This window comes from Schistocerca nitens, chromosome 5 (genome assembly GCF_023898315.1).
Source record: "Schistocerca nitens isolate TAMUIC-IGC-003100 chromosome 5, iqSchNite1.1, whole genome shotgun sequence".
Lineage (NCBI taxonomy): Eukaryota > Metazoa > Arthropoda > Insecta > Orthoptera > Acrididae > Schistocerca > Schistocerca nitens.
Genome location: NC_064618.1, coordinates 850,217,227 through 850,235,396, shown reverse-complemented (window position 1 = coordinate 850,235,396; position 18,170 = coordinate 850,217,227). Strand labels below are relative to the sequence as shown.

At 43.6% G+C, this 18,170-nt stretch overlaps 1 protein-coding gene across 1 annotated transcript in view; it reads left to right on the top strand.

The window, feature by feature from the left end:
* LOC126260756 (uncharacterized) overlaps positions 1 to 18,170 on the top strand; it is a 65,251-nt gene that overhangs the window by 10,705 nt on the left and 36,376 nt on the right. The window contains exon 3 of the mRNA XM_049958095.1: positions 3,582 to 3,775. Coding sequence (XP_049814052.1) covers positions 3,582 to 3,775 — 194 coding nt within the window. The remainder of the gene's footprint in view (positions 1 to 3,581; positions 3,776 to 18,170) is intronic.

Here is an 18,170-nt window from a genome sequence, read left to right as displayed (position 1 = left end):
AGTCCAAGGTCGGTGCTGACGGGCTCAGGCAATACATAGAGCTTTGTGTTGTGCAGTCATCAGGGGTACACGAGTGGACCTATGGATGCGAAAGCCCATATCGATGATGGTTCGCACGCTGACACTTGTTGACGGCCCAGCATTGAAATCTGCAGCAATTTGCGGAAGGATTGCATTTCTGTCATGTTGAACGATTCTCTTCAGTCGTCGTTAGTCCTGTTCTTGCAGGATCTTTTTTCCGCCCGCAGCGACGTCAGGGATGTGATGTTTTACCCGATTCCTGATATTCACGGTACACTCGTGAAATGGTTGCACGGAAAATACCCAGTTCATCACTGCCTCGGAGATGCTGCGTCCCATCGCTCGTGCGCGAACTACACTCCTGGAAATGGAAAAAAGAACACATTGACACCGGTGTGTCAGACCCACCATACTTGCTCCGGACACTGCGAGAGGGCTGTACAAGCAATGATCACACGCACGGCACAGCGGACACACCAGGACCCGCGGTGTTGGCCGTCGAATGGCGCTAGCTGCGCAGCATTTGTGCACCGCCGCCGTCAGTGTCAGCCAGTTTGCCGTGGCATACGGAGCTCCATCGCAGTCTTTAACACTGGTAGCATGCCGCGACAGCGTGGACGTGAACCGTATGTGCAGTTGACGGACTTTGAGCGAGGGCGTATAGTGGGCATGCGGGAGGCCGGGTGGACGTACCGCCGAATTGCTCAACACGTGGGGCGTGAGGTCTCCACAGTACATCGATGTTGTCGCCAGTGGTCGGCGGAAGGTGCACATGCCCGTCGACCTGGGACCGGACCGCAGCGACGCACGGATGCACGCCAAGACCGTAGGATCCTACGCAGTGCCGTAGGGGACCGCACCGCCACTTCCCAGCAAATTAGGGACACTGTTGCTCCTGGGGTATCGGCGAGGACCATTCGCAACCGTCTCCATGAAGCTGGGCTACGGTCCCGCACACCGTTAGGCCGTCTTCCGCTCACGCCCCAACATCGTGCAGCCCGCCTCCAGTGGTGTCGCGACAGGCGTGAATGGAGGGACGAATGGAGACGTGTCGTCTTCAGCGATGAGAGTCGCTTCTGCCTTGGTGCCAATGATGGTCGTATGCGTGTTTGGCGCCGTGCAGGTGAGCGCCACAATCAGGACTGCATACGACCGAGGCACACAGGGCCAACACCCGGCATCATGGTGTGGGGAGCGATCTCCTACACTGGCCGTACACCACTGGTGATCGTCGAGGGGACACTGAATAGTGCACGGTACATCCAAACAGTCATCGAACCCATCGTTCTACCATTCCTAGACCGGCAAGGGAACTTGCTGTTCCAACAGGACAATGCACGTCCGCATGTATCCCGTGCCACCCAACGTGCTCTAGAAGGTGTAAGTCAACTACCCTGGCCAGCAAGATCTCCGGATCTGTCCCCCATTGAGCATGTTTGGGACTGGATGAAGCGTCGTATCACGCGGTCTGCACGTCCTGCACGAACGCTGGTCCAACTGAGGCGCCAGGTGGAAATGGCATGGCAAGCCGTTCCACAGGACTACATCCAGCATCTCTACGATCGTCTCCATGGGAGAATAGCAGCCTGCATTGCTGCGAAAGGTGGATATACACTGTACTAGTGCCGACATTGTGCATGCTCTGTTGCCTGTGTCTATGTGCCTGTGGTTCTGTCAGTGTGATCATGTGATGTATCTGACCCCAGGAATGTGTCAATAAAGTTTCCCCTTACTGGGACAATGAATTCACGGTGTTCTTATTTCAATTTCCAGGAGTGTAAAACACAACGCTCAAACTCACGTAATACTTGATAACCTGCCATCGTAGCAGCAGTAACCGATATAACTGGCGCGCCGGACTGGATGTCTTACTTCCTGTCTTATATAGGCGTTGCCGACCGCAGTGCCGTGTTGTACGTGTTTACGTATCTCTGTATTTGAATACGCTTGCCTACACCAGTTTGTTTGGCGCTTCAGTGTATATCTCATAACAATACCATAAGGCAGAGAAACAGAGATACAGATTGTAACAGATTTTTAACTAAGTTTATTGACGGTAGATACTGGAGTAGGCGTTTGGGAAGACTTGTATTCAGACTGAAAAATAGCTTTTAAATATCTGAGCCATCTGCGCAGTGTTTTCCATTTCTGCGAGTGTCAGAAACAGAGAATGAGACCGGATTATACAGTTATTACATCCAGACTGACTTTCGCAGCCGGCCGAAGTGGCCGTGCGGTTAAAGGCGCTGCAGTCTGGAACCGCAAGACCGCTACGGTCGCAGGTTCGAATCCTGCCTCGGGCATGGATGTTTGTGATTTCCTTAGGTTAGTTAGGTTTAACTAGTTCTAAGTTCTAGGGGACTAATGACCTCAGCAGTTGAGTCCCATAGTGCTCAGAGCCTGACTTTCGCCAGAAGTGTTCAATGTACGTCACATATATGTCCGTATAGATAAGTGAGATCTGTATAACGATACATTCGCATGAGCTAGAGGTAACAGGAAATCCATCCTTGAAAGGCAACACACCCCCACGAATGTAGAGCTCACGAACGTTACACGAAACTAGGATGTTTTTATACCAGTGTAACATTTTCTCTATGAAACCGGGGCTCTAATAATCTTACACAGACTAAACTCTTTTGCAGTGACAAGAGTATTTGACAAACTACTAATTAGCATAGTACAGTGAAACCCTGTAAAAATAATCATTAATCAGCCTCCTGCCTCAGATGCTAGGAGCAGCACGAAGACCGCTGAACATCGTAAAAAAAAAAAAAAAAAAAAAAAAGTGGTTCAATTGGCTCTGAGCACTATGGGACTTAACATCTGTGGTCATCAGTCCCCTAGAACTTAGAACTACTTAAATCTAACTAACCTAACGACATCAGACACATCCATGCCCGAGCAGGATTCGAACCTGCGAACGCAGCGGTCGCGCGGTTCCAGACTGAAGCGCCTAGAACCGCTCGGCCACACCGGCCGGCTCGTAAATTTAAAACAGAAACTCCATCACGAACTACTAAGTATACAGAATACAATTATTATATTGGTAATTAAAATAGTCATTAAAACTCATTCTATAATGCAATCACTTTAAATCTTAATATTCCTGCTAGTTACACAACTATTAATTTAGAAACCAAACTCCCTTTTCTTGCTGTGGTTGTGCTATTAGTTACTATATCAATGGCCGCATCAGTGATTTTTATGGGGAAACGTTCAGTATAATATTTACATACTTACTTTACTTATAAGTTTGAAATAGCTTATTATCAAATTTTTTCTTAAATAATTTGTTACATACTACTCGTTTCATGTCTTGGCAATTTTATACGTTTCCTTGCATGTGGATATTAATATATAACACTTCCATTTCACTTGAGAATATTTGTCACAGATTAGCGTAGAAATTTCCTTTTGTCGCGTACTATATAGTGTGAAACATTTGACTGATGTTTTGGGAATTACTTCACATGTCTCACACGTATACTCTGATGATGTTTGCTGAAGTATTGTTTCTTTACTTGGCCTTAATTGTCTCGGTCGTGTATTTATTGCAGGTGCTGTGTCGGAGACAACGCTATACAATGATTATATGGAACTGTGTGAAATCGTGCCGTTCAACAAAATAGTCGAGACTATTCGCCACTATAACGAGACGAGCGCAGATGTGAGGGAGTTCCTAAAACGCCTGCAGGACCCCGACATAACAGAATACGGCGACTGGCTGTACCAGCAGCCGCCGCTGCACAAGGTAAGCGCTGCGTGCAGCAAACAACATACCGTGATTCAAGCAAACGAAAGAATATGCACGGTTATTGTCTGCTGAGAGATGTTATATGAAACTTTGTGTGAATATTGGTGCTGTAACCGAAAACTTAAACTGCTGACCTATCGATAATCAGTTCAAAAAAGTGGAGAAAAAACTGATAGGATTTCTTCTTTTTCACTGCTGACGCTGCCTGTGCTCTTACCATTTTGATACATTAAGACAGACTCTTTTTGAACACTCAACTGCGGTCTGATTTTCACAGCAACTTTTTGTTCCATAGCATTTTATAATGTGCAATAAATGTGTGTACAATGACGTAGAGTTTATCTGGGAAGTAGGAAGGAATATTAAAATGCTATAGAACATACAAGTTTTATTGAAAATGTAATTTTTTTTTACAGACACATTGAATAACTTCTCCCATTTATGTATGACAAATTACATCCCCCATATGACCACACAAGGCCCTGCGGCAACGAGCATTGTGTTCACTAAAGTTCTCGATGGTGGGATGCCGTTAATAAGCCTTTCAGTTTCATTCTTCAATTGGTGTACTGTTTGTGGTTTGTTCACGTACGCTTTTGATATCACAAACTCCATCAAAAAAAGACACAAGAGGTAAGATCAAATTATCTGTCAGGACATTCCTGGTTGCGAAACTAACAGACAATTTTTTGAGGAATTTTTTATTCAGCAGAGAAATCGTTTCACCGGATGTGTGACATGTCGCAACATTTTGTTGAAACCAAAGATCGTCATTTTCGCAAATAAGAGAGAAAAACTAATCAGGAAGCACGTTCCTCCTGTCCAGAACTCACACCACACGGTTGTGCGTTGTGGATGCGTCTCATCTTCTACAATCACTCGCGGATTTTCGTTACCCCAAATTCTGCAGTTTTGCTTGGTGACGCACCCACTATGGTGGAAGTGCATCTCATCCGAGAAAATTGTTCTTTTTGTGAAGTTCTCATTCACGCTTGTCGAGTAAAGACCCACTGAACAAACTGATGTCTCTTTCCACCATCTGCAGGTTTCTAGTCCTCTGTAAGTTGAATCTTCATGCTTTTTCAAATCTTTTGAAAGGATTTCATGCAGTGAACTTGCTGATAAATTCAATTGCTGAGCTAGTCGGCGAACGGAATTCCTGGGGCATACGGTCACGTTATCACTCACGACAGAAATATTTTATTGTGTTCGGACAGAACGCGACAGTCCTGTTTTCTTAGCGTTTCAAACAGAGTCCGTGGTCTCAGACTTCCGGATCAACTTCCGGACTGACGATTCTGTCTGAGCAGCGTTACGTATGAGTGTCACACGCAATTCACGAAGGGTTCAAAATGGTTCGAATGGCTCTGAGCACTATGGGACTTAACATCCATGGTCATCAGTCCCTTAGAACTTAGAACTACTTAAACCTAACTAACCTAAGGACATCACACACATCCATGCCCGAGGCGGGATTCGAACCTGCGACCGTAGCAGTCGCACGGTTCCGGACTGCGCGCCTAGAACCGCTAGACCACCGCGGCCGGCTTCACGAAGGGTTGCCGTGGGAGTTTCACTGTTTTCGTAATAACTTTTCATCACTTGGACACGTTGCTCAGTTGTCGTCTGCTCCATGACGAAAATAAACATCAAACAACAATGATCACTACACAAAAACTATCAGGCTACTAATGGGAAGGATCGCAGACAACAAACATGAAAAAGCCACGGCTGCCAACCGTCATATGACAAATGGTGCAAAATTCAAATCTGTTCTTGCATCCTGGACACCCGTTAGAAACTAAAGAAAAAGGGATTCCAGATGTAGGAGTGATCTTTGGGATTCCAGATGTAGGAGTGATTTTTTTTTTTTTTTTTTTTTTTTTTTTTGCCATCAGTCTACTGACTGGTTTGATGTGGCCCGCCACGAATTCCTTTCCTGTGCTAACCTCTTCATCTCAGAGTAGCACTTGCAACCTAGGTCCTCAATTATTTGCTTGACATATTCCAATCTCTGTGTTCCTCTACAGTTTTTGCCCTCTACAGCTCCCTCTAGTACCATGGAAGTCATTCCCTCATGTCTTAGCAGATGTCCTATCATGCTGTCCCTTTTCCTTATCAGTGTTTTCCACATATTCCTTTCCTCTCCGATTCTGCGTAGAACCTCCTCATTCCTTACCTTATCAGTCCACCTAATTTTCAACATTCGTCTATAGCACCACATCTCAAATGCTTCGATTCTCTTCTGTTCCGGTTTTCCCACAGTCCATGTTTCACTACCATACAATGCTGTACTCCAGACGTACATCCTCAGAAATTTCTTCCTCAAATTAAGGCCGGTATTTGATATTAGTAGACTTCTCTTGGCCAGAAATGCCTTTTTTGCCATAGCGAGTCTGCTTTTGATGTCCTCCTTGCTCCGTCCGTCATTGGTTATTTTACTGCCTAGGTAGCAGAATTCCTTAACTTCATTGACTTCGTGATCATCAATCCTGATGTTAAGTTTCTCGCTGTTCTCATTTCTACTACTTCTCATTACCTTCGTCTTTCTCAGATTTACTCTCAAACTATACTGTGGACTCATTAGACTGTTCATTCCATTCAGCAGATCATTTAATTCTTCTTTACTTTCACTCAGGATAGCAATGTCATCAGCGAATCGTATCATTGATATCCTTTCACCTTGTATTTTAATTCCACTCCTGAACCTTGCTTTTATTTCCATCATTGCTTCCTCGATGTACAGATTGAAGAGTAGGGGCGAAAGGCTACAGCCTTGTCTTACACCCTTCATAATACGAGCACTTCGTTCTTGATCGTCCACTCTTATGATTCCCTCTTGGTTGTTGTACATATTGTATATGACCCGTCTCTCCCTATAGCTTACCCCTACTTTTTTCAGAATCTCGAACAGCTTGCACCATTTTATATTGTCGAACGCTTTTTCCAGGTCGACAAATCCTATGAAAGTGTCTTGATTTTTCTTTAGCCTTGCTTCCATTATTAGCCGTAACGTCAGAATTGCCTCTCTCGTCCCTTTACTTTTCCTAAAGCCAAACTGATCGTCACCTAGCGCATTCTCAATTTTCTTTTCAAAAAATGGTTCAAATGGCTCTGAGCACTATGGGACGTAACATCTGTGGTCATCAGTCCCCTAGAACTTAGAACTACTTAAACCTAACCTAAGGACATCACACACATCCATGCCCGAGGCAGGATTCGAACCTGCGACCGTAGGAGTCGCGCGGTTCCGGACTGAGCGCCTAGAACCGCGAGACCACCGCGGCCGGCAATTTTCTTTTCCATTCTTCTGTATATTATTCTTGTAAGCAGCTTCGATGCATGAGCTGTTAAGCTGATTGTGCGATAATTCTCGCACTTGTCAGCTCTTGCCGTCTTCGGAATTGTGTGGATGATGCTTTTCCGAAAGTCAGATGGTATGTCGCCATACTCATATATTCTACACACCAACGTGAATAGTCGTTTTGTTGCCACTTCCCCCCAATGATTTTAGAAATTCTGATGGAATGTTATCTATCCCTTCTGCCTTATTTGACTGTAAGTCCTCCAAAGCTCTTTTAAATTCCGATTCTAATACTGGATCCCCTATCTTTTCTAAATCGACTCCTGTTTCTTCTTCTATCACATCAGACAAATCTTCACCCTCATAGAGGCTTTCAATGTATTCTTTCCACCTATCTGCTCTCTCCTCTGCATTTAACAGTGGAATTCCCGTTGCACTCTTAATGTTACCACCGTTGCTTTTAATGTCACCAAAGGTTGTTTTCACTTTCCTGTATGCTGAGTCTGTCCTTCCGACACTCATATCTTTTTCGATGTCTTCATATTTTTCCTGCAGCCATTTCGTCTTAGCTTCCCTGCACTTCCTATTTATTTCATTCCTTAGCGACTTGTTTTTCTGTATTCCTGATTTTCCCGGAACATGTTTGTACTTCCTCCTTTCATCAATCAACTGAAGTATACCTTCTGTTACCCATGGTTTCTTCGCAGCTACCTTCTTTGTACCTATGTTTTCCTTCCCAACTTCTGTGACGGCCCTTTTTAGAGATGTCCATTCCTTTTCAACTGTACTGCCTACTGCGCTATTCCTTATTGCTGTATCTCTAGCGTTAGAGAACTTCAAACGTATCTCGTCATTCCTTAGTACTTCCGTATCCCACTTCTTTGCGTATTGATTCTTCCTGACTAATGTCTTGAACTTCAGCCTACTCTTCATTACTACTATATTGTGATCTGAGTCTATATCTGCTCCTGGGTACGCCTTACAAACCAGTATCTGATTTCGGAATCTCTGTCTGACCATGATGTAATCTAAGTGAAATCTTCCCGTATCTCCCGGCCTTTTCCAAGTATACCCCTCCTCTTGTGATTCTTGAACAGGGTATTCGCTATTACCAGCTAAAACTTGTTACAGAACTCAATTAGTCTTTCTCCTCTTTCATTCCTTGTCCCAAGCCCATATTCTCCTGTAACCTTTTCTTCTACTCCTTCCCCTACAACTGCATTCCAGTCGCCCATGACTATTAGATTTTCGTCCGCCTTTACATACTGCATTACCCTTTCAATATCCTCATACACTTTCTCTATCTGTTCATCTTCAGCTTGCGACGTCGGCATGTATACCTGAACTATCGTTGTCGGTGTTGGTCTGCTGTCGATTCTGATTAGAACAACCCGGTCACTGAACTGTTCACAGTAACACACCCTCTGCCCTACCTTCCTGTTGTTGTTGTTGTTGTTGTAGTCTTCAGTCCTGAGACTGGTTTGATGCAGCTCTCCATGCTACTCTATCCTGTGCAAGCTTCTTCATCTCCCAGTACCTACTGCAACCTACATCCTTCTGAATCTGCTTAGTGTATTCATCTCTTGGTCTCCCTCTACGATTTTTACCCTCCACGCTGCCCTCCAATGCTAAATTTGTGATCCCTTGATGCCTCAAAACATGTCCTACCAACCGATCCCTTCTTCTAGTCAAGTTGTGCCACAAACTTCTCTTCTCCCCAATCCTATTCAATACCTCCTCATTAGTTACGTGATCTACCCACCTTATCTTCAGCATTCTTCTGTAGCACCACATTTCGAAAGCTTCTATTCTCTTCTTGTCCAAACTGGTTATCGTCCATGTTTCACTTCCATACATGGCTACACTCCATACAAATACTTTCAGAAACGACTTCCTGACACTTAAATCTATACTCGATGTTAACAAATTTCTCTTCTTCAGAAACGATTTCCTTGCCATTGCCAGTCTATATTTTATATCCTCTCTACTTCGACCATCATCAGTTATTTTACTCCCTAAATAGCAAAACTCCTTTACTACTTTAAGTGTCTCACTTCCTAATCTAATCCCCTCAGCGTCACCCGATTTAATTAGACTACATTCCATTATCTACGTTTTGCTTTTGTTGATGTTCATCTTATATCCTCCTTTCAAGACACTGTCCATTCCGTTCAACTGCTCTTCCAAGTCCTTTGCTGTCTCTGACAGAATTACAATGTCATCGGCGAACCTCACAGTTTTTACTTCTTCTCCATGAATTTTAATACCTACTCCGAATTTTTCTTTTGTTTCCTTTACTGCTTGCTCAATATACAGATTGAATAACATCGGGGAGAGGCTACAACCCTGTCTCACTCCTTTCCCAACCACTGCTTCCCTTTCATGTCCCTCGACTCACCGAGCGAGGTGGCGCAGTGGTTAGCACACTGGACTCGCATTCGGGAGGACGACGGTTCAATCCCGTCTCCGGCCATCCTGATTTAGGTTTTCCGTGATTTCCCTAAATCGCTTCAGGCAAATGCCGGGATGGTTCCTTTGAAAGGGCACGGCCGATTTCCTTCCCCATCCTTCCCTCAACCGAGCTTGCGCTCCGTCTCTAATGACCTCGTTGTCGACGGGACGTTAAACACTAATCTCCTCCTCCTCCTCCTCCCTCGACTCTTATAACTGCCATCTGGTTTCTGTACAAATTGTAAATAGCCTTTCGCTCCCTGTATTTTACCCCTGCCACCTTCAGAATTTGAAAGAGAGTATTCCAGTTAACGTTGTCAAAAGCTTTCTCTAAGTCTACAAATGCTAGAAATGTAGGTTTGCCTTGTCTTAATCTTTCTTCTAAGATAAGTCGTAAGGTTAGTATTGCCTCACGTGTTCCAACATTTCTACGGAATCCAAACTGATCTTCCTCGAGGTCCGCTTCTACCAGTTTTTCCATTCGTCTGTAAAGAATTCGCGTTATTCCTATTCATAACGAATCCTACACCTGTTATGCCATTTTCTGCCGCTGTTGATATTACCCGATATTCATCTGACCAGAAATCCTTGTCTTCCTTCCACTTCACTTCACTGACTTCTACTATATCTAGATTGAGCCTTTGCATTTCCCTTTTCAGATTTTCTAGTTTCCCTACCACGTTCAAGCTTCTGACATTCCACGCCCCGACTCGTAGAACATTATCCTTTCGTATATTATTCAATCTTTTTCTCATGGTAACCTCCTCCTCGGCAGTCCCCTCCCAGAGATCCGAATTGGGGACTATTCCGGAATCTTTTGCCAATGGAGAGATCATCATGACACTTCTTCAATTACAGGCCACATGTCCTGTGGATACACGTTACGTGTCTTCAGTGCAGTGGTTTCCATTGCGTTCTGCATCCTCATGTCATTGATCATTGCTGATTCTTCCGCCTTTAGGGGAAATTTCCCACCCCTAGGACAAGAGAGTGCCCTGAACCTCTATCCGCTCCTCCGCCCTCTTTGACAAGGCCGTTGTCAGAATGAGGCTGACTTCTTATGTCGGAAGTCTTCGGCCGCCAATGCTGATTATTTATCAAAATTTAGGCAGTGGCGGGGATCGAACCCGGGACCGAACACGTTTTGATTATGAATCAAAGACGCTACCCCTACGATTATCTAATAATCACAAATTGCAAAATATGAGTAGCTACTTATGTTAATGGTTGTCAATACTTGTTTCTGGAAATTGCGAAGTTCTCACAGCTGCATTTGTGACGACGGCTGTCACTCAAGATTAGTGTTCAGCTGCACCTTCCATGACGTTTGAATAATCATTCCAGTCCAGCCTCATGTTTGGAATCTTTACCTACCGCTTTATCAAAAAACCCGAAAGACTTTTTGTCCTTACGTGAAATCATCCACTGTACCTAAGTCATCCGCCCACTAGCTTTGTTAACCCTACTGACACCAAAATCGAAGAGTACCGAAAACAACCGATGCGGTGTCGTATCCGTATCAGCCACTCTCCGAAAACGTAACTGGGGATGACTGGATGGTAATCTGATAAAATTTCCGATTTTAATGCTGCAAACCATAGCGCTTACTACCATCGTTGTCTGCCGGCCGGTGTGGCCGAGCCGTGCTAGGCGCTACAGTCCGGAACCGCGCGACTGCTACGGTCGCAGGTTCGAATCCTGCCTCGTGCATGGATGTGTGTGGTGTCCTTAGGTTAGTTAGGTTTAAGTAGTTCTAAGTTCTAGGGGACTGATTGATGACCTCAGAAGTTAAGTCCCATAGTGCTCAGAGCCATTTGAACCATTTGAACCACCGTTGTCTAGTCGTTAATGACTTTGCCTAATGAGATTTTAGATACGATTCCCGAATGATATTTCAGATTCTTGTAGGATGGGATTGACCAAATATGGGTCACCTTAGTTTGAGATGCCATACGACGAACTTCCTGCAGTGGATGATTAATTAAACGAGAGTACAACCGCCGAAGTAGGGTCAACTGAAAGTCTTTCTGACTCTCGGCTACCAAAGGAAACACAATGTGAATACCTGGCTTCTTTCACGCCGAGTATTAGGGACCTGAAGATCACCATTCATATTTAACTCGGCACAATTGCTAGTTTACGGAGTGAAAGATATACAAACACCAAGGTGTGTACGTTATTTCAGTGGCTATAGCCGTACAGTGACAAAAACTGAACAGTCTTGCAATCCGCAAGCATCTCATCGCTATGTAATACGTAAACCCATTGTCTCCCACATGTGGTACAAGCGCAGAACAGAGAATGAACATCTGCATTGCGTACCTGGAGCATGTTATAAGAACACTAGTCGTGCTGTCCGCCATTGACAGGTGGTGATTACGACTGACATGATGCGCTGGTGTGTGGAATGCTAGACGATAATTAATGGGGCTCATATTACACTTCACAATGAATGGGCCAGGAGCTGTTTGTAGGTACTTGCTACAGCGCCCTAAAGATGAGTATGCTGTCACCACTGTTGTTCTACACAGAACAACCACTTCTGCAAATAACAATCAGAATAGGACCAGCAGCGTGGCAATACACTTCGTTACCCAAATGTAGAAACTATCTACAAATTTTATGTTACATGTGAAAAAGGTGCTGTGACACAGAGGCAAGACAGCTAGAGAGAGAGTAACTTTTCAAAATTATTGAAACGTTAGTTTGTTTGTTTGACAATCGATTCGCTGTGTCCAAATATACTGACGGAAAAAAATCGCAACCGCCAGAAGCAGTTGTGCGACATAACGGAAGTTGGTGGACGTGTTCCTACATCTGAAAGATAATGTCTGTTCAAATTTCGTGCCAGTAACGCCTCTACGGGGACTCAAATCAGGTTTACCTTCAAAACATGCTGCAACAGTTATGACGTTAGTTACTTGTGACTGTGCGGCTGGTCCCAGCGGATGTTCAAGTCCTCCCTCGAGCATGGGTGCGTGTGTTTGTCCTTAGGATAATTTAGGTTCAGTAGTGTGTACGCTTAGGGACTGATGACCTTAGCACTTAAGTCCCATAAGATTTCACACACATTTGAACATTTTGTTACTTGTGAGATAAGACGTGGAGACTTGATGTTAGTCAAGAATGCCTTTAAGGCAACAAGGACGCCATTATCAGCACCCCACAGAACGAGAACGAGGTCGTATTAACGCTGCTACGAGAAGCTGGATATTCCTTCTCCGATACTGCATAAAGACGTGTCAGCAACGTAGCCACTGTACATAACTGTGTAACCTCCCCCTCACTTATCGACCTTAATGACAGTGAAACATTAAACCGCATGTACCTAATGGAAATTTGGGAAAAGCAATCGTCACCGAAGTTAATTTTTCGGTAGAGAGGGAGGAAAGGGTTACATCTAAATGAAACGAAAGATGCAAATGAAATTGATGGAAATTAATTTTGAAAAAGGGTAAAGTTAATGAAGAAAGTAAATGTGCCGTCGTTACGTTAACAATTAACTGGCGTTAATTAGATATTTGAGATTTGCCGAAAATTACGGTCGCCAGTCGTATGGACACCTACTATAATAACTGAAAAAGAAATGTTAATGCATATATAATTAGCATTAAAAGCGTAGCAACTGAAGGTTGACATGTGTTGTGTGAAAACTGAATGTTTGTCAGAAGCAATAAATAAATAAATAGGAGTGTGGGTAAGCTACTACAAACAGCATAGTGAACGTATTATAGTGGCCAAGATAGACACGAAGCCCATGCCTACTACAGTAGTACAAGTTTATATGCCAACTAGCTCTGCAGATGACGAAGAAATTGAAGAAATGTGTGATGAGATAAAAGAAATTATTCAGGTATTGAAGGGAGATGAAAATTTAATAGTCATGGGTGACTGGAATTCGACAGTAGGAAAAGGGAGAGAAGGAACCATAGTAGGTGAATATGGATTGGGGCTAAGAAATGAAAGAGGAAGTCGTCTGGTAGAATTTTGCACAGAGCATAACTTAATCATAGCTAACACTTGGTTCAAGAATCATAAAAGAAGGTTGTATACATGGAAGAATCCTGGAGCTACCAAAAGGTATCAGATAGATTATATAATGGTGATACAGAGATTTAGGAACCAGGCTTTAAATTGTAGGACATTTCCAGGGGCAGATGTGGACTCTGACCACAATCTGTTGGTTATGAACTGTAGATTGAAGAAATTGCAAAAAGGTAGGAATTTAAGGAGATGGGACCTAGATAAACTGACTAAACCAGAGGTTGTACAGAGTTTCAGGGAGAGCATAGAGGAACAATTGACAGGAATGGGGGAAAGAAATACAGTAGAGGACGAATGGGTAGCTCTGAGGGATGAAGTAGTGAAGGCAGCAGAGGATCAAGTAGGTAAGAAGACGAGAGCTAGTAGAAATCCTTGGGTAACAGAAGAGATCATGAATTTAATTGATGAAAGGAGAAAATAGCAGTAAATGAAGCACGCAAAAAGGAATACAAGCCTCTCAAAAATGAGATCGATAGGAAGTGCAAAATGGCTAAGCAGGGATGGCTAGAGGACAAATGTAAGGATGTAGAGGCGCATATCACTAGGGGTAAGATACATACTGCCTACATGAAAATTAAAGAGACCTTTGGAGAAAAGAGAACCACTTGCATGAATATCAAGAGCTCAGATGGAAACCCAGTTCTAAGCAAAGAAGGGAAAGCACAAAGGTGGAAGGAGTATATAGAGGGTCTATACAAGGGCGATGTACATGAGGACAATATTATGGAAATGGAAGAGGATGTAGACAAAGATGAAATGGGAGAGACAATACTGTGTGAAGAGTTTGACAGAGCACTGAAAGACCTAAGTCGAAACAAGGGCCCGGGAGTAGACAACATTCCATCAGAACTACTGACGGCCTTGGGAGAGCCAGTCCTGACAAAACTCTACCATCTGGTGAGCAAGATGTACGAGACAGGCGAAATACCCTAAGGCTTTAAGAAGAATATAATAATTCCAATCCCAAAGAAAGCAGGTGTTGACAGATGTGAAAATTACCGAACTATCAGTTTAATAAGTCACAGCTGCAAAATACTAACGTGAATTATTTACAGACAAATGGAAAAACTGGTAGAAGCAGACCTCGGGGAAGATCAGTTTGGATTCCGTAGAAATGTTGGAACACGTGAGGCACTACTGACCCTACAAACTTATCTTAGAAGAAATATTAAGGAAAGGCAAACCTACGTTTCTAGCATTTGTAGACTTAGAGAAAGCTTTTGACAATGTTGACTGGAATACTCTCTTTCAAATTCTAAAGGTGGCAGGGCTAAAATACAGGGAGCGAAAGGCTATTTACAGTTTGTACAGAAACCAGATGGCAGTTATAAGAGTCGAGGGGCATGAAAGGGAAGCAGGGGTTGGGAAGGGAGTGAGACAGGGTTGTAGCCTCTCCCAGATGTCATTCAATCTGTATATTGAGAAAGCAGTAAAGGAAACAAAAGAAAAGTTCGGAGTAGGTATTAAAATCCATGGAGAGGAAATAATAACTTTGAGGTTCGCCGATGACATTGTAATTCTGTCAGAGACAGCAAAGGACTTGGAAGAGCAGTTGAACGGAATGGACAGTGTCTTGAAACGAGGATATAAGATGAACATCAACAAAAGTAAAACGAGGGTAATGGAATAAATTGGGTGATGCTGAGGGAATTAGATTAGGATATGAGACACTTAAAGTAGTAAAGGAGTTTTGCTATTTGGGGAGCAAAATAACTGATGATGGTCGAAGTAGAGAAGATATAAAATGTAGAGTGGCAATGGGAAGGAAAGCGTTTCTGAAGAGGAGAAATTTGTTAACATCGAGTTTAGATTTAAGTGTCTGGAAGTCGTTTCTGAAAGTATTTGTATGGAGTGTAGCCATGTATGGAAGTGAAACATGGACAATAAATAGTTTGGACAAGAAGAGAATAGAAGCTTTCGAAATGTGGTGCTACAGAAGAATGCTGAAGATTAGGAGGTATTGAATAGGATTGGGGAGAAGAGAAGTTTGTGGCACAACTTGACTGGAAGAAGGGATCGGTTGGTAGAACATGTCCTGAGGCATTAAGGGATCACAAATGTAGCATTGGAGGACAGCTTGGAGGGTAAAAATCGTAGAGGGAGACCAAGAGATGAATACACTAAGCAGATTCACGAGGATGTAGGTTGCAGTAGGTACTGGGAGATTAGCATGGAGAGCTGCATCAAACCAGTCTCAGGACTGAAGACCACAACAACAACAACAACAATAAATTTCGCTACACTCTGACTTAATTTAGCAAAAGAATTAATAAAACCGAAAAATTGAAAGCTAATTTAGTGACTGAAATTAATAGTGAACTTTGTTTCTAAAGCACTACGAAATTAAATAAAATTAAGTAAAAAAATAAATAAAAATAAAAAAGGAAAATAAGAAGTAAAAGAAAACAACAAAATAAAAAAGTGAAAACAACAAGAAAAAATAGAAAAAAAGAAAAACAAAAAAAGGAAAAAAAAAGACTGTCAATCCTAAGGGCCCGGGTTCGATTCCCGGCTTTGTCGGAGATTTTCTCCGCTCAGGGACTGCGTGTTGTGTTGTCCTTATCATCATCATTTCATCCCCATCGACGCGCAAGTCGCCGAAGTGGCGTCAAATCGAAAGACTTGCACCAGGACAACGGTCTACCCGACGGGAGGCCCTAGTGACACGGCGTGCTAGCAGCTGTGGCCACCAGAACGAACGGTCGCAAGAAGACCGAGTTCTGGACGGCCACGTAGCACTACCGAGAGGGAAGACCATCGCATTCGGCGTATGCATCGTAGTGCATATGCAGCAACAATATGAGCAGCAGTTGGCACTAAACTGACACAAAGAAATGTTACAAATCGGTTACTTCACGGACGGCTCCGAGCCAGACGGCCTGTAGCGTACATTACACTGACCCCACACCATTACCATTTGTGACTTCAGTCGTGTTAAAGGAGCGCTTGTTAGACGGCAGGATGGAGGTCTGTTGTGTTTTCACGTGAAAGTTGGTTCTGCCTCGCTGCCAGTGATGGCCGTCTGTTGGTTAGAAGGAGGTCAGTTCGGGCTTGCAACCAACATGTCCGCGTGCTAGACACACTGGACCTACATCTGGAGTTAGGTCTGGAGCGCGGTTTCGTTTGACAGCGGGAGCTCTGTCGTGGTTATCCCACTCTCCCTGACTGCAAAACTATACATCAGTCTGGTGATTCGGCCTGTTGTGCCGCCATTCATGAGCAGCATTCCAGGGACTCTTTTCCAACAAGATAGTGCTCGCCCACATACCGTTGTTCTAACCCAAGATGCTCCACAGAGTGTCGACATGTTGCGTTGGCCTGCTCGATCGGCAGATCTGTTTCCAACTGAGCACATATGGGACATCATCAGAGAAGAACTCCAGCGTCATCCACAAACAGCATTAACTGTTCCTGTATTGATCGATCAAGTGTAACAGGTATAGAACTAGATCCCACATACTTAGACCTGGCAACTGTACAACACAATGCTTGCACATTTGCATCCATACATTCAACATTCTCGTGCTTACAACGGTTATTAACGTACCAGCATTTGACACTTGCAATGGCTTATCTTGCGCTTGTATTAACCTGTGCTCTTGCAATGTTATTCACTTAACTATTTTTTGCTGTACAAATGTGTTCCCGAAATGTCAATACTGTGCATAAATTTCTTTTGGTGCTGCAATTTTTTTCCTTCAGTGTAATTAGCATCGGGCATTCGGAGGTTCAACGCAAATAATTTTCATGTAAATTCCTTGCCGCAAACGCTTTAGCGTTACCAGTTAAGAAATTTAAAACTATCCAAAGCTTTGCAGAAAATATTTTTGGACTCACGATTTTAATGTGAATAACAACTGAAAATTAATCTGAGTACTTTAATACGATCATTTTTGTTTACCCATAGGCTTTTTTTTTTGCGGAACTGCTTTATGATCGTTTTTCACACAGATCACATAGACTTTTTGAAAACACAAAAAACAGTAGCGACGAGACACGCCTTGTAACCTGTGACACTGAACCTGATGTAAATTCTCCAAAGTTCCGTTTACGGGATGAACCACGGTACACGGTCTTAGGCAGATTGATAGCAAGCTGAACTCAGAAATGTGGAGGTCATCACAATTTGTCCTCCTCTTGGTCACAGAACGAGGAAATAGTTTTCACTTGTCCGGCATTTAGAAGATTCAACCAATAACGGCCGAAGAGCGACATTTACATTTATGTACTTGACGAAACATCTTCACAATCTTACTCCTGTTATGCTCTGCAGCTATCCAATATTTCTCCGACACTCATCGTCTGTCACACAAGGCGGCTCAGGCAGTGCGTGTGGTGCCACTTACACTCAACTGCAGGGCAACTGGATGAATCTCAATTTAGTTTGCGGACCTGTATCTTGGCAAGAAGCCAAAATCCGTTAGAATCCACCAGATACTAACAAAAATAACGCCACCGAAGGAGGCAGCACCTGTTTGTGAAGAGGTATACCTTAACTGGAAGCTTGGCTTTCCACATGGAAACACACTGAAGATCCAAAGAACCTGGTACACCTGTTTTATAGTGTAGCGCCCCCGCGAGCACGCAGAAGTG